The sequence below is a fragment of the Centruroides vittatus genome, unplaced genomic scaffold (genome assembly GCF_030686945.1).
Source record: "Centruroides vittatus isolate TY-2023 unplaced genomic scaffold, ASM3068694v2 contig_202, whole genome shotgun sequence".
Taxonomy (NCBI): domain Eukaryota; kingdom Metazoa; phylum Arthropoda; class Arachnida; order Scorpiones; family Buthidae; genus Centruroides; species Centruroides vittatus.
Genome location: NW_027121249.1, coordinates 664,361 through 685,496, shown reverse-complemented (window position 1 = coordinate 685,496; position 21,136 = coordinate 664,361). Strand labels below are relative to the sequence as shown.

The 21,136-nt window shown below is 30.9% G+C and overlaps 1 protein-coding gene across 1 annotated transcript; it reads right to left on the bottom strand.

Annotated features, from left to right (window-relative positions):
- Window positions 1-267: 267 nt before the first annotated feature.
- LOC136970555 (ubiquitin-conjugating enzyme E2 W) lies at window positions 268-21,006 on the bottom strand. The gene is made up of 7 exons (XM_067265001.1): window positions 20,947-21,006; window positions 20,811-20,834; window positions 2,183-2,274; window positions 1,930-2,032; window positions 1,702-1,857; window positions 1,550-1,625; window positions 268-1,480 (listed from the first exon to the last, which is right to left on the bottom strand). Exons 2-7 carry the CDS (start codon window positions 20,823-20,825, stop codon window positions 1,467-1,469), a joined length of 456 nt encoding a protein of 151 aa, XP_067121102.1. The 5' UTR covers window positions 20,826-20,834; window positions 20,947-21,006; the 3' UTR covers window positions 268-1,466.
- Between the last annotated feature and the right edge of the window lie 130 nt (window positions 21,007-21,136).

The following is a 21,136-nucleotide window of genomic DNA, read 5'->3' as shown; positions in this document are numbered from 1 at the left end:
CTTGTGAAAATCGTTTATGAATTCTAATGGCTTGTCCGTCCGTTAAATTGAGTTTTTTTTTTTTTTTTGTGTAATCGGGGTAATTTCAGAAAATACGCAACTAGCGAACGAAATTTGTTTCGGTAAACAATTAAAACGTAATTTTCGTAACAAAGTTATTGTTTCCGCTTCAAAATGGCGGCTATAGAAACCACTTCGTTACGAAATTCTAAACTTGAATTTTTATTGCGTTTCATCCACACCCGAACGGAACAAAATTACTACGAATAAATGTTTCGATTTCGTTTTATTATGACGTATTACAAGTAAACGAAACAAAATGGTAACCTCCCGGTTCCTTCACAAATTAAGAAAATACGTTCGGCATTTTCGTAAACAAAAATAAAATTTTATAAATCGTATTTGTTTTCTTTAATGTCATCACGCAATACACTTCGCAACTCTATAATGAAAGACTGTTTTTTTTTATTATTATTAACTTTTTCATAATACATTAATAATATTTTAGTGTTTTAATTAAAATACAATCTTTTATTTATTTATTTTTTTCTTAGATCTTTACGATTTTTGTAAACGTCAGTGGGTAAAGAAAATAATTCCACTAAAACTAAATACGGCTAAATAATAATAATAATAGTTATTATATGACATAACACGACTTCTTGTGATAAATATAAGATAAATAAAATGATACATAGAACTTTGTTTCTTCAAAACGTAGAAATCATTTGCATAATAATGTATTTACATAATCGTAAGTATATATATATACTGTATATTTATATAATATTTTTATACCAACCTTTTTTTTTATTTTCTTTGAATCCACAAATTACGATGGAATTAGGAATCATTGAAGAATTGAAAGTGAATTATACAATTTTAAGTGCTGTTTTTCATTTTATTTTTTTTAATTTTAATTCTCTCGTGTCGAGAGTAAACAATAATAAAACTTCATAAGAGGAACGTGAAGTGCGAAAACAACAAAAAAAACTTCGTTTTTTCGTCCCTAGAGGGAGCGCTCTCGCAAAAAAAAATTGTTTATAAAGCAGATTGGATTTCTTATCGGTTTTCCAGCAATACAGTAACTTTAAACCGGTTTTCCAGCAACACATCAAATTCACGTTTTCGTTTTCCAGCAATACAGTAAGTTTTTTCCACCGTTTTCCAGCAATACAGCAAAGTTTATCGCCGGTTTTCCAGCAATACGGCAATTTTTATCACCGTTTTTTTTCAGCAGTACAGTAAAACATACACGTGTTTTCTGTTTTTATTTTTTAAAAGAACAATGTAATAATAAAAAGACAAACCGATGAAGAAATAAAACTTTGGTAACAGATTTTGCTGGTGCCAGTGACTGAAATAAAAAATTATCGTCCATATATATATATACTTTTACTTTTTTTTTTGACTTTTCGGTGTTGGTGCCATATGGAATCTCTCGCAAATGCCTAAATTCTTTGATGTCAGACGGAATCATCTGTTAATATAAGAAATGGGTTACTATCGTAGTGATGTTAAACGTAACTGTGACGAGTAACTAACTCACCGTGATACCACCACTTCGTTTTCTTGGGATTTTTACTACACGTTTTCACGTATAAGGAATTGTCAGGTGGACGTTTCTGTAACGGTAATTCGAACTCGATGACATCATCACCAATATACATGCTCGTGACGAATATTTAGAACTTGACTTACCTTTTCTTTGCAACTGGACAACATAGAAACAATACTGAGGCACACGGATTGTACCGAGAGAGCGGGTGACCAGTCTTCTGTCAAAATCGATAGACAGATATGACCGTTGCTGTAGACGTGCGGATGTACGGGAATATTTGGCCCAATGAAAGTGACCTGTAACGTAATCATTATCGTTACTGTTGCCGATGTATATAATATAATAAACTTACTTAAAAGTTTACTCACTTCCGGTGAATCGAATGGATATTTCTGACTAAATTTAAATAATAATTGGAACTTTTCGCCCTCGTAAAGGGTTCCTGCAGCACCTTCCATGTCCACCACCCATCTGTAATTTAGAAACAACAGTCTTATTAATCATCCGAGTAATGTCAACAACTACGCTAGGATTGTCGTGGGTAAGGTTTTTATTTGAACTTGAGCATTTTCTAGACTTATTTTTGGCTTTACATTATTATAAATCGAAAATCCTACTTACTGGGTTAGATTTGGACCGATATTGTTTGGATTGACGCTAACACCGGGTGGTGGTTCCTTCTGTATGGCCATTAACTCTTTCTGGAGCCGTTTCTGAAATTAAATAAATGACGTTTCACATTAAAATACAAACACTACGATAATTACAGAATGAAAGTCAATGGTTTTTCAAAAACACAAACAAGATATCAAGAATAAACACTCCGGCAACATAACTGTACATCAAGAATTATTAATATGCAAAGTCAGTGTGCGCGCTACAGTAACGGCGATTTATTGAGTGTTTATCGATGTATACGTATTTAACGTATTTGTTCCGAGAAAATACTAGTTACAGCAACTTTCCTGCAATAAACACTTTTATTTAACACTACATAAATCTAACTTTTTTTTTAAACTAGAACGTCTCACCGTTCCGGGATTAGACATCGTAGGATTTCCAGTTAATTCGATAGAGTATTGCTTGAAAGGATTCGGTGTAGTCGTCTGGGAAACTGTTCTTTACATAAATTTTCGTAGCGTTCTGAAGAGCTGTTGACAATACTAACTGATTTTTCTGTATTTTTCCTGTACATTGCGGTTTTTTTCCGATCTGACGAACACTTTAAAGGTTATACAAAGCTGTCAACTGGCGTTAAAACGAGTTAAAAATTTTCCTTTAAAAGCCAAACTAATCGATCAGACCTCTTCCTCTACGCGAGCATTTCCGAGGGGAAAACAAAAAGAATTGGAGGAAGAGATCAGTTTTATCTAATTGAATCTTTTACAAACGATCAATTGGAATTATTTTTTTTTGTTTTTTTGTAAATCGCAATTTAATTCGATGTTTTCCTCTTAATATCAAGCAATTTATTGATTTCTGAATCGATACCCCGATGTAGAAAACATACAACGATGCCGACTTGTGAAAAAAGTTGGATGTAACGTTAATGCTTATCGAGTATTCGTGACACAAACAACACCTTATCAACCAAATCATCATTTTCTAGATGAATGAAGATGATAAAAACTTTCACAGATGATAAATCGATCGTTACGTTGTTAGTAACATCTCTATACGAGTCCTAAGAGTAAGCAGCGAGCGAATTAACGAAATCAATGGCAAAATACGCAGTGTTTATAAATATTTAAACCACGAGTAAATCGAGAGTAACACAGTGTTACTCTCGAACGTATAGTTTAATTCTGTTCAATGTTAAAAGATTACGCGTTATCTCGGCCATCAGAAACTAGTCAAAGCTACACACGACTGTAAAATAGGTTTACGTGTATCGAATTACAGTGAAATGGTCTGGAAGTTACGTTATAGAGAGGTCTGTACTGTACATAAAAAAGAAGATAAGGGAAAGGGGGATTTAACATCTGGACCGAAAGTAATCAATGAAGGTCGATACACCAAACATTTTTACTGTTTACGAAACGTTTATAAACTGACTGTTTTGGGTGCAACTTCTATCGATTTATGGACATTTTTCGCGTGTTTCTAAGAAAAATTCACGTCAAAATACTTCGATAACAATAACAAAGTCTACACCGGGCTAGAGCGCTTCTAACAAATAAAATTCGTATTTAATCACGTAGTGTTTACACGCGATTTACAGTTTTTTTTCTCCTATAATTTTCAGTTACTTTATGAGAATTTTAATAGAAACAATCAATCGTACGACTCACGTGTTTCATTTTTAGCTCCTTCGAAATTATAAATTACCTTCATTTTTAACTTGTAGTTCTTGACCTAGATACTGAAAAGTATCAGAAAAGTTATATTATACCGCAAGTTCCGTGTCGAGAGTGTGTAAAGATTTATGTGTAAAGTCGTTAGGTGTGGAGGAGATAACGAATTCATAATTTTCTCCTAGTCGAACATTATCTTTGATTATATTGGTGCTGGTGTAGTGGATCAATAGCAACTCGCTTAGTAAAGCATCTGGCATTCCTTTTATTAAACGTTTTTCAGAACTGCAATTCAAGGTCTTCCCGACATCGAAACTAATTAGATTTCCCTATGCTTTGTACGGTACCTAAGGCTGTTCCCTTTATCTTTCTATTTTTTTAATACATGTAAACGTACAGCAAATAGATACCTACTTTCCAGGAATAAAAATCCCTGACACTGAATGAATAATTAGAAAATGAAAATATGGAACAAAGAAAGTTTTGATTTACGACCTTGTTTACTATAAAAAATAAATAAACGTAATGAAAAGCATAAAAGAAAACAAAAACAGGAAAATTTAATCTTTGGAAGTGTAAGTTCAAAGATTTCTGTCCTTGTTTAGCATAAAAATTGAATTTGTCGTCTTGAATATTTGCTGAAAATTAGATACAGGCCTACATTAAATTTATTCATGCATCAGACTGAAAGTAATAAATTCAGATCCACATAGTATAGTAAATTACAATTTATTACTATCAGCTTAGTGTAGTTTATCCTAGTTTCACTCAGCTTGATGAAAATTATCCGTTTCTTTAAATGTGATGCTTTTTAACGCAATATGAAGCTTATTCTAACAGACCACAATAGCTTATATTAAGCTAAACCACTAGGCACAATTGGAACTTCTGGTGTGAAGAAACAACCGAGCTATTCTTAACTAATAATCATTAAGTAATGTAAATAATATAAGATATTAAACAGTTCTTTAAATTGCAACTCTAAGTTTTTTATAAATAAATTATAGTAGCCAGAGAGTTTAAAGCATGCTGCTCTAGTTGACGGATATATGATTCACAATTTCAAAAAACAAAATAGTATACAGTCAAACCTGTTTTTATGCGGGGGATAGGGACCGCATTAAAAAAAACGCATTAAAAAAAAAATCTCACGAAACTTCACGAATGGCTGTAAATAATAGTTTTCGCAACACAATTAAAAAAATAATTTTTTTATGCGGTGAATAGGGACCGCATAAAAAAAGTCTCACATAGAAAATAACTCAAAACCGTACGAAATAGAATTTATTGACAACAGATGTCAGCACTTGACTGCATCGTCTGGTCTATCGTCTGTTTTACATATTTTTGTCCAGGTGGTGTTTTGTTGACTTAAAAAGTAAATTATTTCATTTTTCGCATATTCATGCAATAATATTACTACAATAAGTGCATTTATGCTATAATAAGTTTATTTAGCTATAATAAGTCAACGTGAGACATGACGAATCGCACGAGACTAGTCGCCAACTATACCGCACAAATTAAAAATTCGCATTAAAAAAATCGCACAAATAAAAATCGCACATAAAAAGAGCGCATAAAAACAGGTTTGACTGTATTTGAGAATTTACACACAGTCAAATTGAATTTGTACCTTCTTTCTTTTACAGGAAAATAAATAATTCATTATGTTCTTTAATAAAAATTTCATTCAGATGTTTTAACATTTTACTCTCTATACATGGATATTTACAGTTAGAATATGTTTAGAATTACAGATCAGAAAATAATTGATATATTAAATACGAATTTCTTAAGTTTCATAATTATATTTGATCAACTTAAACAATTCTGAATTGTAAACAAATGTTTTTATATATTTCTTCTTATTTTTTCATCTTTATAAAGCAAGTTTTCTACTTTTATTACAAGAAATGACAGTTCTAGGGATTTCTTTTAGAAAAATGAGAAGAATAGCATGCATACCGAGTCAAAAATGTAAAGGAAAAATTAAATAAATCATTTGAATAAGTGCTCGTTATAAAAACATATAAAATTGTCAAATTTGTGTAATTTACATATTAAAAAAACAACAAATTAACTGATAAAATAAACAAACTTGTGACCTATTGGCAATCTCAATTTAACAAGTTGCAACTTTCTCACTACTGGTGAGCAAAATGAATGCTCATGTGTATGCTTGGAATGATTCAAAAGTCATCCAATGCATTGTGCAAACATTCTTAAGGAACAGTTTTTTTATTATTTACTTTATATTAAGCTCCTGGTAGGAGTCTCCTGTAACGCATAGTCTTATGCCATGACGATCCCCGAGATACAGAAGCAGGAGTCAGAGTTGGAGGCTTGGTCTATCGACTCTACAACCCCAACAGAAACAATTATATAACAAAAGAATATCAAAAGAAATTGTATATACAGTATGATCAAAGATCCAGCATAGTAGAATAAAAATTCAACCCAAAAAATCTTTTTCAGAATCATAAATTTACTGCCCGGTCATCTACAGTAGGTAAGTGCCAGTCCGTAAGCGATCAGTTACTAGTCCACCGAAAGTTTCCAGGAGAGAAAACATGACGTGCGACTTAAATCATCCACTCTTGACAACTTCACTTGCACTAAATTTATTCATACATTTTTATGGTAATATCCAACATATTTTGTGTAATATTAATTCCAAATATGGGCATTACATAAATAATTAGAGAATAAATGCCTCTATGATTACCACTTCGATATTTGATGTTAATTTCATTTAAAATATTGCAAAACATAAACAAACTTATCGTAAACTGGTTCAACAGACGTTTAATTTGTAATCAAAACAACGGTTGAAAAAATTTGAAATCCAGTTTTTCGGGTCATGGACTTTATTTAATTCGATAGATAACTGTTTTGTATAACTAATGAGAAAAATCAATAATTATTTATACTTTCAGCATAAAAACTACTGATATACTTTGGCAAATGCATAACTCATTCATTTATACACATACATAATTATCGAATGTAATTTCTTTTTAATTCTCATTAACTTTCTTCTTTTAACTCACAAAGTATTTACTGTTTAATTATGTGAATTTCTATAACTGCTTATGTGTAAATTTATTGGAGTGATTACTACTTTCAAATTCTAAATTTGGCAGAGTTATGAATTGGAAACAAATGTTTAGTATTCAACACATTGACTAAGAGATAAAAATCTACTTTTTCTACACATTATTTTAGTTTTTGATCTATAAATACAGAGTATATTGCAATCAGTACTCGACTTTGATCTTGTGAATATAATTAGCACTTTTGAGCCAGACACTGTTACAAAATAAGGGATCTAATTCAAACTGTAGCTTTAGCCTTGATTTTTATCATAAGATCGAGAAGCGAGAGAGCATAAAGACACATTGCATGCTTCTGCTTCTCTTCATATCTCGTAATTTAAACCTACTAATGTTTAGAATTATGAAATGCTTTATTTCTTTGTATTCACAATGTCTTACCTATCACATATATTGTATAATATTTCACAATGCATCCATACCATAAACTTGCATTTGAAAATAAGCAAACTTTCTTCGTTAATCAGTTTTGTGTTAAAGACAATTTCATTCTTTACTTCATTTTAAGTATATATTTAGCCTTCACAGAAAAATATTTCTATTTTGACTATACATACATAGATGAGTCTAGTTGATTTGTCCCTTCACACGCTGTACGAGGCAATAACAATTCCACTGGCGAAGTCGACCTTTTCTTGTAGGCTACCATTCGCCGCAAAATGTAAAGTAATTAAAAAAGTCCTCTAGTGGTGGCACAGCACAATTAAAATTAATAATTATGTTTAATAAAAATTGCTGGGACCAATATAACATTCACAGAAAAATAGGGTAGCCTACAAGAAAAGGTCGACTTCGCCAGTGGAATTGTTATTGCCTCGTACGGCGTGTGAAGGGAGAAATCAACTAGACTCATCTGTGTATGTATAGTCAAAATAGAAATATTTTTCTGTGAATGTTATATTGGTCCCGGCAATTTTTATTAAATATATTTAGCCTGTATGTGGACTCTTCTGGTTGGTATGAAGTTGCTGGATACTTGGTCCATTATAGGAGGATGGATAACTCGCGGCCTGCATTAATACTTTTTGCAGCCCGTCATATAAAATACGAATAAATATATCAGTTTCCCGGCTTAAGGAAGTATGCAGCAAAAATTCAAACAAGAAACTGGCTAACAGACACATCAAAACTAATTTAAGCTATTAAAGCTAGCAATGCTAGCTTTAGTAGCTTAAATTAGTCATTGCTAGCTTAATTTGGTTAAATATTTCCAATATATTACATTTATATCAGTTCCAGAAGCTAAATTAAGTATATCTGTGCTAATTTATAATTATACATGAATAAATAATTGTGATTTACTGGCATTTTTTTTTTCTATTTTCTCTTGTATGCGGCCTGCGTCAGTTCAAAAGTTTTGAAATGTGGCCATTACGTAGAAAAAGGTTGCCCATCCCTGCATTATAGTAATATTGAAGAACAGAACAATTTTCTATTTTTTTAATAAGAAATTCAGAAATAATTCTATAAACTCTTTCAATTATTTTGATTTTTCAACTACTATAAATTTTCAAACTGACTTTACTGAGAAATGCCCGAAAGAAAAGTTGTAACTAGGAAAAACATTTCATTTCAATGCTATAACATGAAATATTTACCTAAAACACTAGTTCTTACATCATTATTTCATAGTAAATAAGCATAAGAATCCAAGTATTAAGTATTTTCTTACAGGGTGACTCAACCAGTAAATGACCAACTAAACACACACAATCTGGAAATTCAAATACCTGTCCCAGAGTATCGGTTGTGCGTTTAGTTGTGTGTCTTGAAAATCTTTCACCGATGTTGCCCTTAAAAAGGCTAAACATTTGAGGTTAATGTATAGAACTGAAGATAAAGGTTAGTGACACTTTGTTTGCCTTCGATTTGGATCTAATAAGCATCACCTTTCCATAGAAACAATGTAGTTTAAGCATACACACAGGTTACATCTCACTAATTAGGGTAAAATAGCAGCTGTACAAAATAATTCCGAATGACAACCTCATCTTAAATCAGTGGTTCTGACTGGGGTGCTGCAAACTACCGTATAGTTCAGAGCAGTGCCGTAAGATCAAGAAATGCAAGGGAAGAAATTACACAGTTAGGGTGAAACTATTAGAAAAATTGCCTCAAATGGTCATTCATTGGTCTAATCACTCTAAGTGTTTTAATCGAAATTAGCATATTAAAGAAATAACACACGATAGATAAAGTTTACTTATGTATTGGCGCACTTGTTTAGGTTATGAAAGACGTGTGGCTGTATTATAATGATTTACACATCATATAAAAAGAGAAGAAACTATATGTTAACATGAGATTCATTATAAATTCACAAAAATTAAATAAGAGACCAAAGAGAAGATAAAAGGAGGCAATGAAAGTTAGAAAAAAGTAGGTCAATCCAAAAAAGTTTTCTAAAAGAAAAAAAAGCTAAACCGATAGAAGATAAATGGATTAAACCAATTTTAAAAACAATATTTAGAAAAATTATTCATATTACTTATAAACAGGATGAGCTTTGTGAAGTCAATTATCAATTAAAATTCATTGATTAATATCACATTAACTGCATGCAACTACAGTGTGACAACTGTTTTTGATGGCTACACATTGGCATTTGTCTATGTGCTTGATAGCAATAACAACTGAATATCACATTTATATAACAGTAGAAACGATATAAGTTATATGTTTTTATTATTTTATTTAAGCAAATTGACCCTCAATGAGTGGTACGAAGCAAAGTAAGTAGTATAGATCAAGGTCCAAGATTCACTTTAGACAAAACTCTTTTTAGGACTACATGTTCCATCGTCGGATCCTACACACATTCGGTCATCAAAGAAGCATTCCGAAGCCTTGGAGCATTTTGAATATTCATTTAAAAGCTTGATCACATAATGGATTATAAAGTATAAATCATTGATTATTCACGAAACTAACAGTTAAATAACAAATATACATTTAAATCGCAACTTTACTGAAGTAGACAATAGATTAATTTCATTATTTCTGAGCAAACTGTGATGTAAATATGTTTGTATCTTTACTATTTTGATGCTTCTATAGAATTAAAACTTATTAGTAAGACAATTAATTCACAGTTTAGGTAATTAGATGATGTAAAAAGCAACTGACCACAACGGATTCAAATTGCTGGCCTCGGGTAGCCACCATTACTCGAAGACTGGCTCTTTTGATTCCATTACTTGGCACTCGACTTCTACGTTTCTTCAGTAACTTAGATAATTAATTGTTGTTATAATAATTCTGATGATCTGTGACTGATCAAAAATAAGGTTTTTAAATAAATAATATTGATTTTGTATCTATATTTTCCAATGGTCGTAATCCTCAGTGATGTAGTATTGCTTGTTAATTATCAAATTAAAAAAATCCACTTTTAATTGCATAAATTGGCAATTAAACAATCTATATTAAGTATAGTTGCCAACAAAATAAAAAAGTAATAACATAACTTGTCATTTGAAACATTAACTGATATCCTGTTTATGTATTTCGAAGATGCAAAACAAAATACTTTTGCTAATGTGTGGAATTAAAATGGAGAAAGGTCTTTAGTAACCGAGAGAGTGGAGTAATTTGAATTTTCATTACAAACGTAGGCAATAAACTTCTCGGTATCAATTAAGACTTTACTAAATAAATAATTAAAATAACAATTTATTTTCAATTCCTTAAGTCTAAATATAATGAAACTATTCCTTACACTGATTTAACAAGAGAGTGCCGTGAACAATGTAAAATTTGGCTTATAAACTCCTTCGTTAAAAGTCAATTCACGTATCTATAATTCGCTTCGATACGAATAAATATTGAGTTAATTTGATTCGAATCGGACTCGAGTAAATTTCTGATTCTATTTTCGAATGTTACCGTGAAAATAATTAAATGTAAATTACTTTGTAAGTACTTTCAAATTTGATTCTAATAAGGAACGAAAGTATTTATTCATATGTTAAATCGCATTGTCACTGTATTAATAGTAGAAATGAATAAAGATGCGATTAAAATATAATTAAGTAATGATTTAATTTAGTAAATTAAACAGCAGCCATATACTGTTATGAGCTAACTATCAAATTCAGGCATTCCACAGATGTCAGTTGGCAAAGAATGAAATAAATCATATGACATAGTTTGCCTAGGTGTTCTATATAATGGCTGCTTAAATGTTGAGAAACTACAAGACAAACAGCGTCTACTTTCACATAAAAACAGACTCGTCCTCTTGACAATGTGCGCAATGTATGAAATGCATTCGTCGTTGCCTGTAATTTAATACCAATCAATTAGTACATCAAAATTAATTAAAGTTGATTGGCTAATCTGTTGAGATGGAGACTTTGCAACAGTAGAGAAAACAGGCATGTTTCTGCGAGAGCAGTGTTTTTCCACAAATGAAAGATAAAATGTACTAGTAAGAGAAAGTGGATAATGCTAAAACCATGAAGAAAATATCTCATCATTATTAATTATTATACAAGTATAATGTAATGAAGGTATAGAGCCAATTGAAGACAAAAGCAATGCAGTTGGCGAGCTGTTTAGTAGAGGTTCAGCTGCCAATTAAAAGTCATCTGAACACATCATCTCTGCTACAAGAAATTCTGAACTACATAACAAACAGATTTAAAAAAGGATTATATTGAAAGGATAATGAGTATGAAGAGAAACTAAATGAAGAGGCAGCAATGAGAGAATGAAGAGTTTGTGAACAGTGCTTATAAGTTTCAACATCAACCCTGGAGCCAGAACAAGATTTCCTTTGCTGGTACGCTTAAAAAGAAATTAGCGAAGCTCATCAGTGTCTAGATTGTGAATGTAACATTTGCACTATTTATGGAAATTCTGCTGAATATGAATGAAAAAGATTTCCTGCCTGTCTTATTTGCCAGTTTTGTTTCAAAAATAAGAAAGCTTTCAGTTATGAACAAAAATTGAATTACAAGCAAAGAACATGTAAAGGTTTAACATTAGGAAGTTCCCTCCTGTAGAACAAAAAGCTATGTTTATGTTCTTGTATCAACAGCTGACAATGTTAGAGAGTATTCTCACAAGGTTTTGGTTGTGACAATTGATGGTTTTTCGGTTAGGTATCAAGCACGATATTCTGAAGCGACTTTATCCAAGACCACAGTTCCACTTAGGCAAAATCATTATGAACCAATGCGCAGGCAAGTAACATTGTCCATTTTGCCACATCTGCAGATGGACTTACACAAACAATATAAATGTCCATATAATGCTTCTCGTTCACTGTTCTACCCTCAGGAATAAACGAATGGAGTAAAAGCATTGCAGGAGGCATTATGGATGGTTGTAAAAGATGGCTTACAACAATGCCTCCAGAAGCTGTAAAAATACTGGCAAAAGTTTCATATAAAATTAAGCAATGATTAATAGAAAAATAAAAATGCTTATCACTCATTTGTTATTCAAATTCTCAAAATAGCATTTCATAATTTGTATAATTAGTATCAAGTATAGATAATGATATATATATATATATATATTTTAAACTCATAAATTTCTTATGCCATCATACGTAATGAAATAGTTTCTATATTTGAGTTAGATAGATGATTTAAAAAAACAAACAACTTTTCTAATTGGAAAAAAACATTTTGTTGTAACTGCTATTGCTTAAATTATTTTTGTCATATTCTAAATCTGTAATATTTGAACTACAGAAGAAACTCGCAAGTGTAAAATTACAAGGGTATACCTCAGTAAATTATCCGGTTAACATCCTACTAAACAGCATGTGTACAAACGCACAAATGTTTGTTAAGATATATCAATTTTCGTCACTTCTGGAAACAAAGAAAAGAATTCTAAACTGTATACTGCAACGTTCAATTACATGAAATTAGTTTCTGTATGAATATCTTGGATCACGATAGACTTTTTTCTTTGTTACATCATAAACGAATCATTAATTGATATTTTCTATTTTTCTGGCCAACACTTTATATCAAAGTATGAAATTACATAAAACAGAAATATAAAATTACAAGGTCAACTTTTCTAGGAAATATTTGTCATTGAATTTGAAAATAACGAAATATAAGATGACACTTTCTATTTGAAATATATAATATGTAAAAATCACTGTTTTAGGTGTGTGTATACAGGGTCTTCCGAAATGAGTTCCTACCATTTTAAATTGTTGTAATTACGTTAACTATTACTCGAGAAGTATTAGATGCACTCTGGACAGTTACTGTACTGTATTATTACTATATGTTACAAAACACAACGTGCACGCATTGAGAAATTGTGACAAACAAATGTGAAACTGGTGGTTTTCAAACATTTTAATATACATTATGATGTTCTACACAATAATTAACATAGAATAATTTAAATGGTAGTGTTCTTTCTGGAAGACACTGTATATCCGTATACAATACAGCATCGATTATCCAAAAATTGATTAACAAAGATGCAGAATTTGGTGCCGCTAATATTAAAAAGTCTGTAGCAGTTAGACTAGCAGTTTTAAAAAATGTAGACCAGTCTTTCTTATATTCTATGGGCAGAACCGTGACAAGAGAAAAGAAAAGAGACGTGATGGACCTGTTGAAATTTATTTCTCCTATTAAATATAGTTGTTATAAAATCTTAAGAACAAATTGACATGATAGGTTGATGGTGTTATTATTAATACTTAAAACTAATAATAATTATTATAGTGACAGAACATTTATCTACATTTGATAAAATGGTCAGGACAATAAGTATAATCTTAGAAAATTTACAGAAATTCTCTGCCACGAGACTGTTATTTCTAGATGGTATGTGAAAGGAACTAAGTGAGAAAAAGATTTGAGAATTTCATAAATTTAGAGCATTTATCATTGAATTTTTTATGTCGTCGGTAAAAGCTACGCTCGTGATAATACATTCTACAATGTTTACTTATATTTAAAATTTAAAAGGAATTTAATTATTTTACTAATTTATCTATTTTTGTTTTGTGGAGTTAATTCATTTGGCAAACGAGCAGCTCATATATTTATAAAATCATTGAAATTATTCAATGCTGTACAAATAAAATTATATTTAATTTAATATTTCATTAAAATTAAATAGCGCAAAGTCATCGTAAAATTTATGTAAACAATATTTAAATAATTAACTGTATGCCTATTCATTGCCGTTTTATTAATTTTAAATAATTCTACAGCAATACAAACGAACCGGGTCTAATTGTAATAAAAAAACATCCACAAAACCTTTGTATCTCCAGTTGTAAATTTTTTATTAGCGACTAACGTTTTCAATCTTAAACAGATCATCTTCAGGTCTGAACACACAACTGAATTAGAATGCGAATACTAGTGCGTACTAGTTTAAAAAGTTGCAACAACCAATAAACAAATACATAATGTAATTAGATATAAAATTATTATTTAAAATTAAATATAATATGCAGATATAATCTACGTTTACAATCCACATTTCTTGTCAATTGATGGGGGTAATTGTTTTTCATACAGATATTGTAATTTAGATCAGTGATTTTTGACCGGTGTGCCAAGGCACATTGGTGTGACACGAGAGGATCATAGTTGCGCCGCTAAAAGTTTTGAAGGTTATTAACAAATCTTTTTCAGAAGAATAATAAGTGTACATGTCAAAATTAAAACCTGTTTAAATTGATTATACAAATTTTTCATTGTTATATTAAACAAACATATAGATAATGTAGTAGAAAACATATGTTCGTAAGCAAAATTATGCGTGCATAACATTGGATTATTTCAGTTATAATGAAATTTTCTTTTAATCAAAATCGTATCTATAATTGCCTAGGTTTAATTCATATTATTTTATCTTAGAAATAATGAAACATTGGGCAGGTTTATAAAGGCAATTATCATACCACTTTGAAATGCAAATTAAAACTTAATATTAATTAATTTTCTTATGTAAATAAAAATTATTAATTTAAATAACTATTGTTGTAACCTGCTGCTATTTTAAGGAAGAACAATACTGTTTTATTTAATTCTCAAAAATATAGACAAAAAGAATTAGGTTAGGTGGCAAGTAATGTGACAATAGAATGTTTACAAACACAACTTTAAATCATAGAATAAATCATGTGTTTCTAAACATTCTATCAAAGAACAGCCTCTATCTAAAGCATGGCAATATTTATGTGAAAAACAATTACCCCCCACAGATAAACGATAAACATAGATTATAAACATGGATTATACTCGTGCATTATATTTAATTTTAATTTTTTGTAATTTTTAAAAATCGTTACCGATATTTAATTTTTTATACCTAATTACATTATGTATTCATTTATTGGTTGTTTCAATTTTTTAAACTAGCATGTTCTATTTCGCATTCTAATTCGGTTCTGTATCCCGAAGAAGATCCGTTTAAGATCGAAAATGTTAGTCGTCGATAAAAAATTTACGACTGGAATTATTAATTAATTCTTGATCTCAAGGTTTCGCATAAATACAAATAAACAACAACTAACCTGTTATATATAAAGACCAACAACTGCCAAATTATCAAGCTAGCAAATGGCTATAGAAATATTAATAATTTAAGTAAATTTGTTACTACAGTTAGGCGTTAGGCGCGATCTCTTGCTAAATTTAATAATTAGAATTTTAATTAAATAATTTAAATAAATTTTAGGCCTAACTGGAAGAAAAGAATCCGCCCGAAGCGGTACTCGAACCCACAACTACTGCTATTCGTGCAGACATGTTACCAGTTACGCTACCCGGACCTTCGGTCCGATCTCCCCTTCCAGTTGATATAAGATTACCGTACGACCATCGACGGTCATTACAATGCCGTTCTAATTATTAAATTTAGCAAGAGATGATGCCTAACGCCTAACTCTAGTAACAAATTTACTTAAATTATTAATATTTCTATAGCCATTTGCTAGCCCGATAATTCGGCAGTTGTTGGTCTTCGCATAAATACAATTTACTATACTCTGATAATGTACATAACAATATCAGAATATAGTAAACTGTATTTATGTAAAATATAATAATGCATAATATAATTATGACCGTTCTTTATAATCTGTTTTGTGGTGTATAGATTAGTTGCTGACATTTTTTTTTTTAAATATAAAGCAGCAGCTCATGCATATTATCAGATTATAAACAAATAAATTTAAATGTAATCTTGTATCAGAATTTTATCTAATGTTAAAATACTCTCCCGATAGAAACTAATCGCATAACAGGATTCCAGTTTAAACCATTTTATTCTCATTGTGCAATAATGTAAATAGTTTTATTTCCTAGATGCAAAACAAACAAATGCCTTTTTGTTTTGTTTATTAAAGTTTTATAAATATTAGACGAACAATTAATTCTATTTATAATAATGAAACTACAGTAATTGCAATTAAAGTTTTGAAAATGTTTGTATCAAAATTCTACCTTTATCAAAGTTATAGTTTCTTTAGAAATATATTAAAGAATAATATCAAATTACAATATAAAATGTTGATTGAACCAGTATTTCTATATAAAGACAGTGAACCCCTGTACATGGAGGATAATTCCACATTATAAGAACATGTTATGTATGAACTATGAATTAGGGATCAATTTTCACTGTTCATACATAACACAAGTGGTTCTTATAACATGGTTTCCTATAATGCAAAATATTTCTCCCATACTGTAAGGTGGTTCACTGTATGTAATAGTTTAACTTCAAAACAGTCCTTTTATAATTAAACAGAAATAAAAACATTTCAAATTTTCTGTTTTAAGCTTGTTTTATTAATTTGAAGAGTTACAAAAAAGTCTAGAACTTTGCTTCCCCGAATAAAAATTAACTTTTCTGAATCCATTTTGTGTGACAGCACAGACAGGGTGTGACTATGCAGACACGAGCGAGAATATGCGGCAAGAAAAGGTGAGACGCGATAAATATCAAAAGCTGTCAGATATGTGCGAGAACCAGAAATTCGCTCTCGCCAGCGTTATTTCTCGCTTCTCGCTTGTGCATGGTTTTTCTTTGCGAAAACTAAATTGCTCACAACCTCTCGCTCGCTCTAAATTCGCATCTGCATAGTCGCACCCTTAAGGTACTAACATTATGGTTGGAATCTGGGAATTGAATCCGAGCAGTCGAAAAACCCCAGAATTCCTTACTATTCGGCTCTTAATCCCTAACAAGCAAGGAAAAAAGGCCTTCTCTAGCCTGTTAGGTAGAAGCAATAAAAGACTGTTTGTTATATTGAAAGCTTAAGAACAAAACGGTGATACACCAAATAAAGCAGTTGCTTATTCATTAAAATGAATATAGACAATGAAGGTATTCGTAATCAATGTAACGTGGAATAATAATAAAACACAAAAAGAACTATAAATTAAAATAAATCAAATTTTTCTGAGATTTTGTAAGAATTATTTACACATTTTTTTCAAAATATTCATGTTAATTATTTGAATCACAATTAAATACAATTTCTGCAAAGATAATATAAATGAAAAGTTAACTGCTGTGTATATTGTCGAATTAATACTTTTAAAAACTGAAGGTCATACCTATACACTTTTAATAACAGATTTGCTGTGCAAATAGAATTAAAATTATAGTTTATAGTTTCACTTTTATTTGTCAGATAATTGACAATATCATACTGACATATTGATATATATGAAAAGAATGAAATTCTCCAGTGGAAGAATGCCAGATCTTTTTAATTTCACTTATTATAAGAATATATTAAACTATTTATGAAGTTTTAACTAGAAGTAAACAGTGTTGGCTGTAATCAAAAATTTATAAATATAGCTTTATTATAATTTCAATGAATGAACAGTGTTTGAACAGTGTATATGTTACGGACAAAGTGATTAATACGGGCATTATGAATACTGACCAACAGAATCGGGCATTGTAATAAATTCCAATAATTTATTAAATTGACCAGTCATTATGAATACTGTTATCATCTGGTCGGGCAAAGTGGTGATAATATGTTGAGGAGTGATCATCCAACATACACTAGCCAATCAGCACTCGCATCTGAGTTGCGCTTGCGTATTGCATTTAGTAACGAATTTGGTGGCGGTCGCGACTGTTTGTGCTCTTGATGGATTCCTCCCGGAGGAGAGATGCGGCAGGATGCTGATTGTTTAACGTCATTAGTTATTTATTCACGGTAGTTCTTGAACACATGAATCAATATCTAGTGATGTTAAACAATCGGCAGCCTGAATCCATTGGCAGCACAAACTGTTACGACCCACCGCCATGATAGTGCACATAGGTAAAATTTTACCATTTAATTAATATAGTTGATGTAATCTTTTAAAACTAAGTACTACAGTAGAGCATCAATTATCCGACCCCTGATTAATCAACTTATCGGTTAACTGACTGCGTTCTAGTCGGCAAATTCAAATGTCCGCTAGTGACGTGGCGCTACAATATTCGGTTATGTCTTGGCTACTTTAATATTATTTTTGTTAAATTTTTGCATGTTTTAGCCGGTAGCACTGGCTCGACCATGAAAGGGAGGCTAGTATTTAAACCAGGCCTAATACACTATACTAATAATGTATTTTTTCATACTTTTCGGTTATCCGACTTTTCAGTTATCCGACCAACCCCAGTCCCCAATTAAGTTGGATAATCGATGCTCTACTGTATTTTCTTTTTAAAATACTTCACAAAAAATAAATATTTCTAAATGAAATAAGTGGAGTTTTTTAAATCAAATTAAAATGTCACACAATTTAAAATTCCGTACTAAACGCGCGATACAATCAGCAACTCAGAGTACCAATTGGCTAGCATATGTTGGATGATTACTCCTCAACATATTATCATCACTTTGCCCGACTAGATGATAGCGGCAGTCATAATGACCAGTCAATTTGATAAATTAATCAATATTTATCACACTGCGTGCCCTTTTTCGGTCATTATTCATAATGCCCGATTAATTACTTTGTCCATAACATATACATAAACAAACATTTAAAATCAGACTTAAAGCACAAAATAATCATTAAAAAAGAAAATGTGATTTCAAGTGTTTTGGAACACTTGAAACTAACTCACACTTTACTAAATATCAACCTTAATAGTTAATGACAAAATATTTTGAATGAATGAGAAGTAAACTCTGGTATTATATTAATTCTTTTGTAAAGATGGCTGGATGATAAGACAATAAATACATGATTTTTGTTTCTTTCTGCCCCGTAGGCACTAAGAAAACCTTTTAATCACACCCACAATGGGGTGGCTAGTGGCAAGGGGCTGATGTATCCAAGACAGACCAACCTCCAAATATTCTTGAGGTTTCTTGACATGTGCCCTGTTCAGTAACTCAGCTAGCAGAGAAAGAAAGAAAACACATTTCTAACATTGTCTGAATACAAGATGGAAGCTGTTTAAGTCAGACAAGTAGAATATGTCTGAGTAATTCTGTTAGTGGACTGACCATATCATTTACAATCCAACCAAGAACACAATTCAGAATCAGTAAAAATAAGGTCTAAAACAGTGATTGAACTTTGATCATTTTTAAAATTCATTTATTTACTGATCTATAAATTGGTGATATTATATTGGCATGTTAATCAAATTTCTCTATTCGAAGATTGATTCTACAATCAAATATTGTAAAACTGGAGACAGTAATCAAGGACATCTGGCCACTGTATTGTTAGCCACTGAGATTGGAGGATTAGAAATCTGTTCATTCAATTCGGTAGTGTTGTTTGTCTGTTAAGTTATGGCAACACAACACTTGGGTGATCTGCCTTCCAGGAGGTTTTTTTTAAGGGTAACTGGCCCCTATTCAAACGTTACAGACGTGGAGAAAACCCAGAAAACTCCATGTGGCCAGCCCGTCCTGGAAAAATGCAAACCCAGTATTCAGGAAATAGAACTGCCTGGCCACTGGTGAGCCCAACTCAGTAGTGCCAGCCATTAACAGAATCTTCCAGTCAAGGTACAGAACACAACTCTGGTTTCAATCCAGATTTGTGTTTTCAAACCACTTCACCATCCTGCTGCTCTAAACCCTCAAATTTTAATCAGGACTTCTGGCATCATTACGGGCACAGCCAAACCTCCTAAGAAGAAAAGCCCACACAATGTCCGCAGAGCACAAATGATTAAGTATATACCACACATAAAACACGAGTACACATGAAAAATCTCTCCTCCAATTGACAACCGCCCAGATCGAAAACGCATTAGATTCGAATATTCAAACGGCACGGATTCATTTTCCAATTGTACAGCTTGACGACGTCCAACGAAATGTGGCCAAAAAGGCAAAGTTTATTGCCGGTTTCTTGTCTTCTGCATAGGTTGATTAAAAAATACATACGTAAAGGGCACATTTTAGTGGCATAATTTCATATTTAAGACAACAAAAACAGCATTTATAACGAGTTATTATTAATTGGTTTCTGGTATGAAATATCAAATTAAACTTTGATACTGTTTATTTATGGCTAGTTTATTTGTTGAACAAATAAACCAGAACAAAATAACATTATAAAGTCCACATAATTTTACCTATTTATAATCATAAACTGCGCTGTATTTTGTGTGTAAAGTAAGCAGAAGATTGTGTTTAATAATACAATATAATGTGAAATCATTTGTATATTTTGTTCTAAAATATCGAATTGTACTTACAAAAAAAGCACTAAACGCATATATATGGGTAAATAAAGCTTATAATCTTTATTTTATAACATTTCCCAGCTTCTACGTAACGTTTTAATAACGAAATCGCGAATAGAAAAATAATATCTCATAGAATAACTTTTCATTCAATTTCCTACTCACCTGCATCGACGCCATCTTTGCTCACTAAGTCAACAAACAATGTTGGAAAAAGTAAATTACATAAACTTAAATATACGGTTAAATTATTATATATTTTAAAAATACGTATTAATTTACAAACAGTTAACGTTTGGACTGTATATTTATTAATTCAACGTCATTAAACTTTCGTCTGCTTCTCAGTTCATTTTTTAACCGATAGGGATCTTTGACGTAAAGATATTGAGAAATAACAAAATCATAAAGAAAATTAAAATGAATTATTTAATTAAATAAACGGAAAATTTTCTTAACGTTTTATTATTATTACTAATTAAACAAGATGT

Excerpts from the sequence above, each read along its gene's own strand:
- LOC136970555 (XM_067265001.1), bottom strand. Across the intron at positions 1,858-1,929 it reads ATCCATTCGATTCACCGGAA|GTCACTTTCATTGGGCCAAA; the intron begins GTGAGTAAACTT and ends ATTACGTTACAG. Across the intron at positions 1,626-1,701 it reads TGTCCAGTTGCAAAGAAAAG|AAACGTCCACCTGACAATTC; the intron begins GTAAGTCAAGTT and ends TTACCGTTACAG.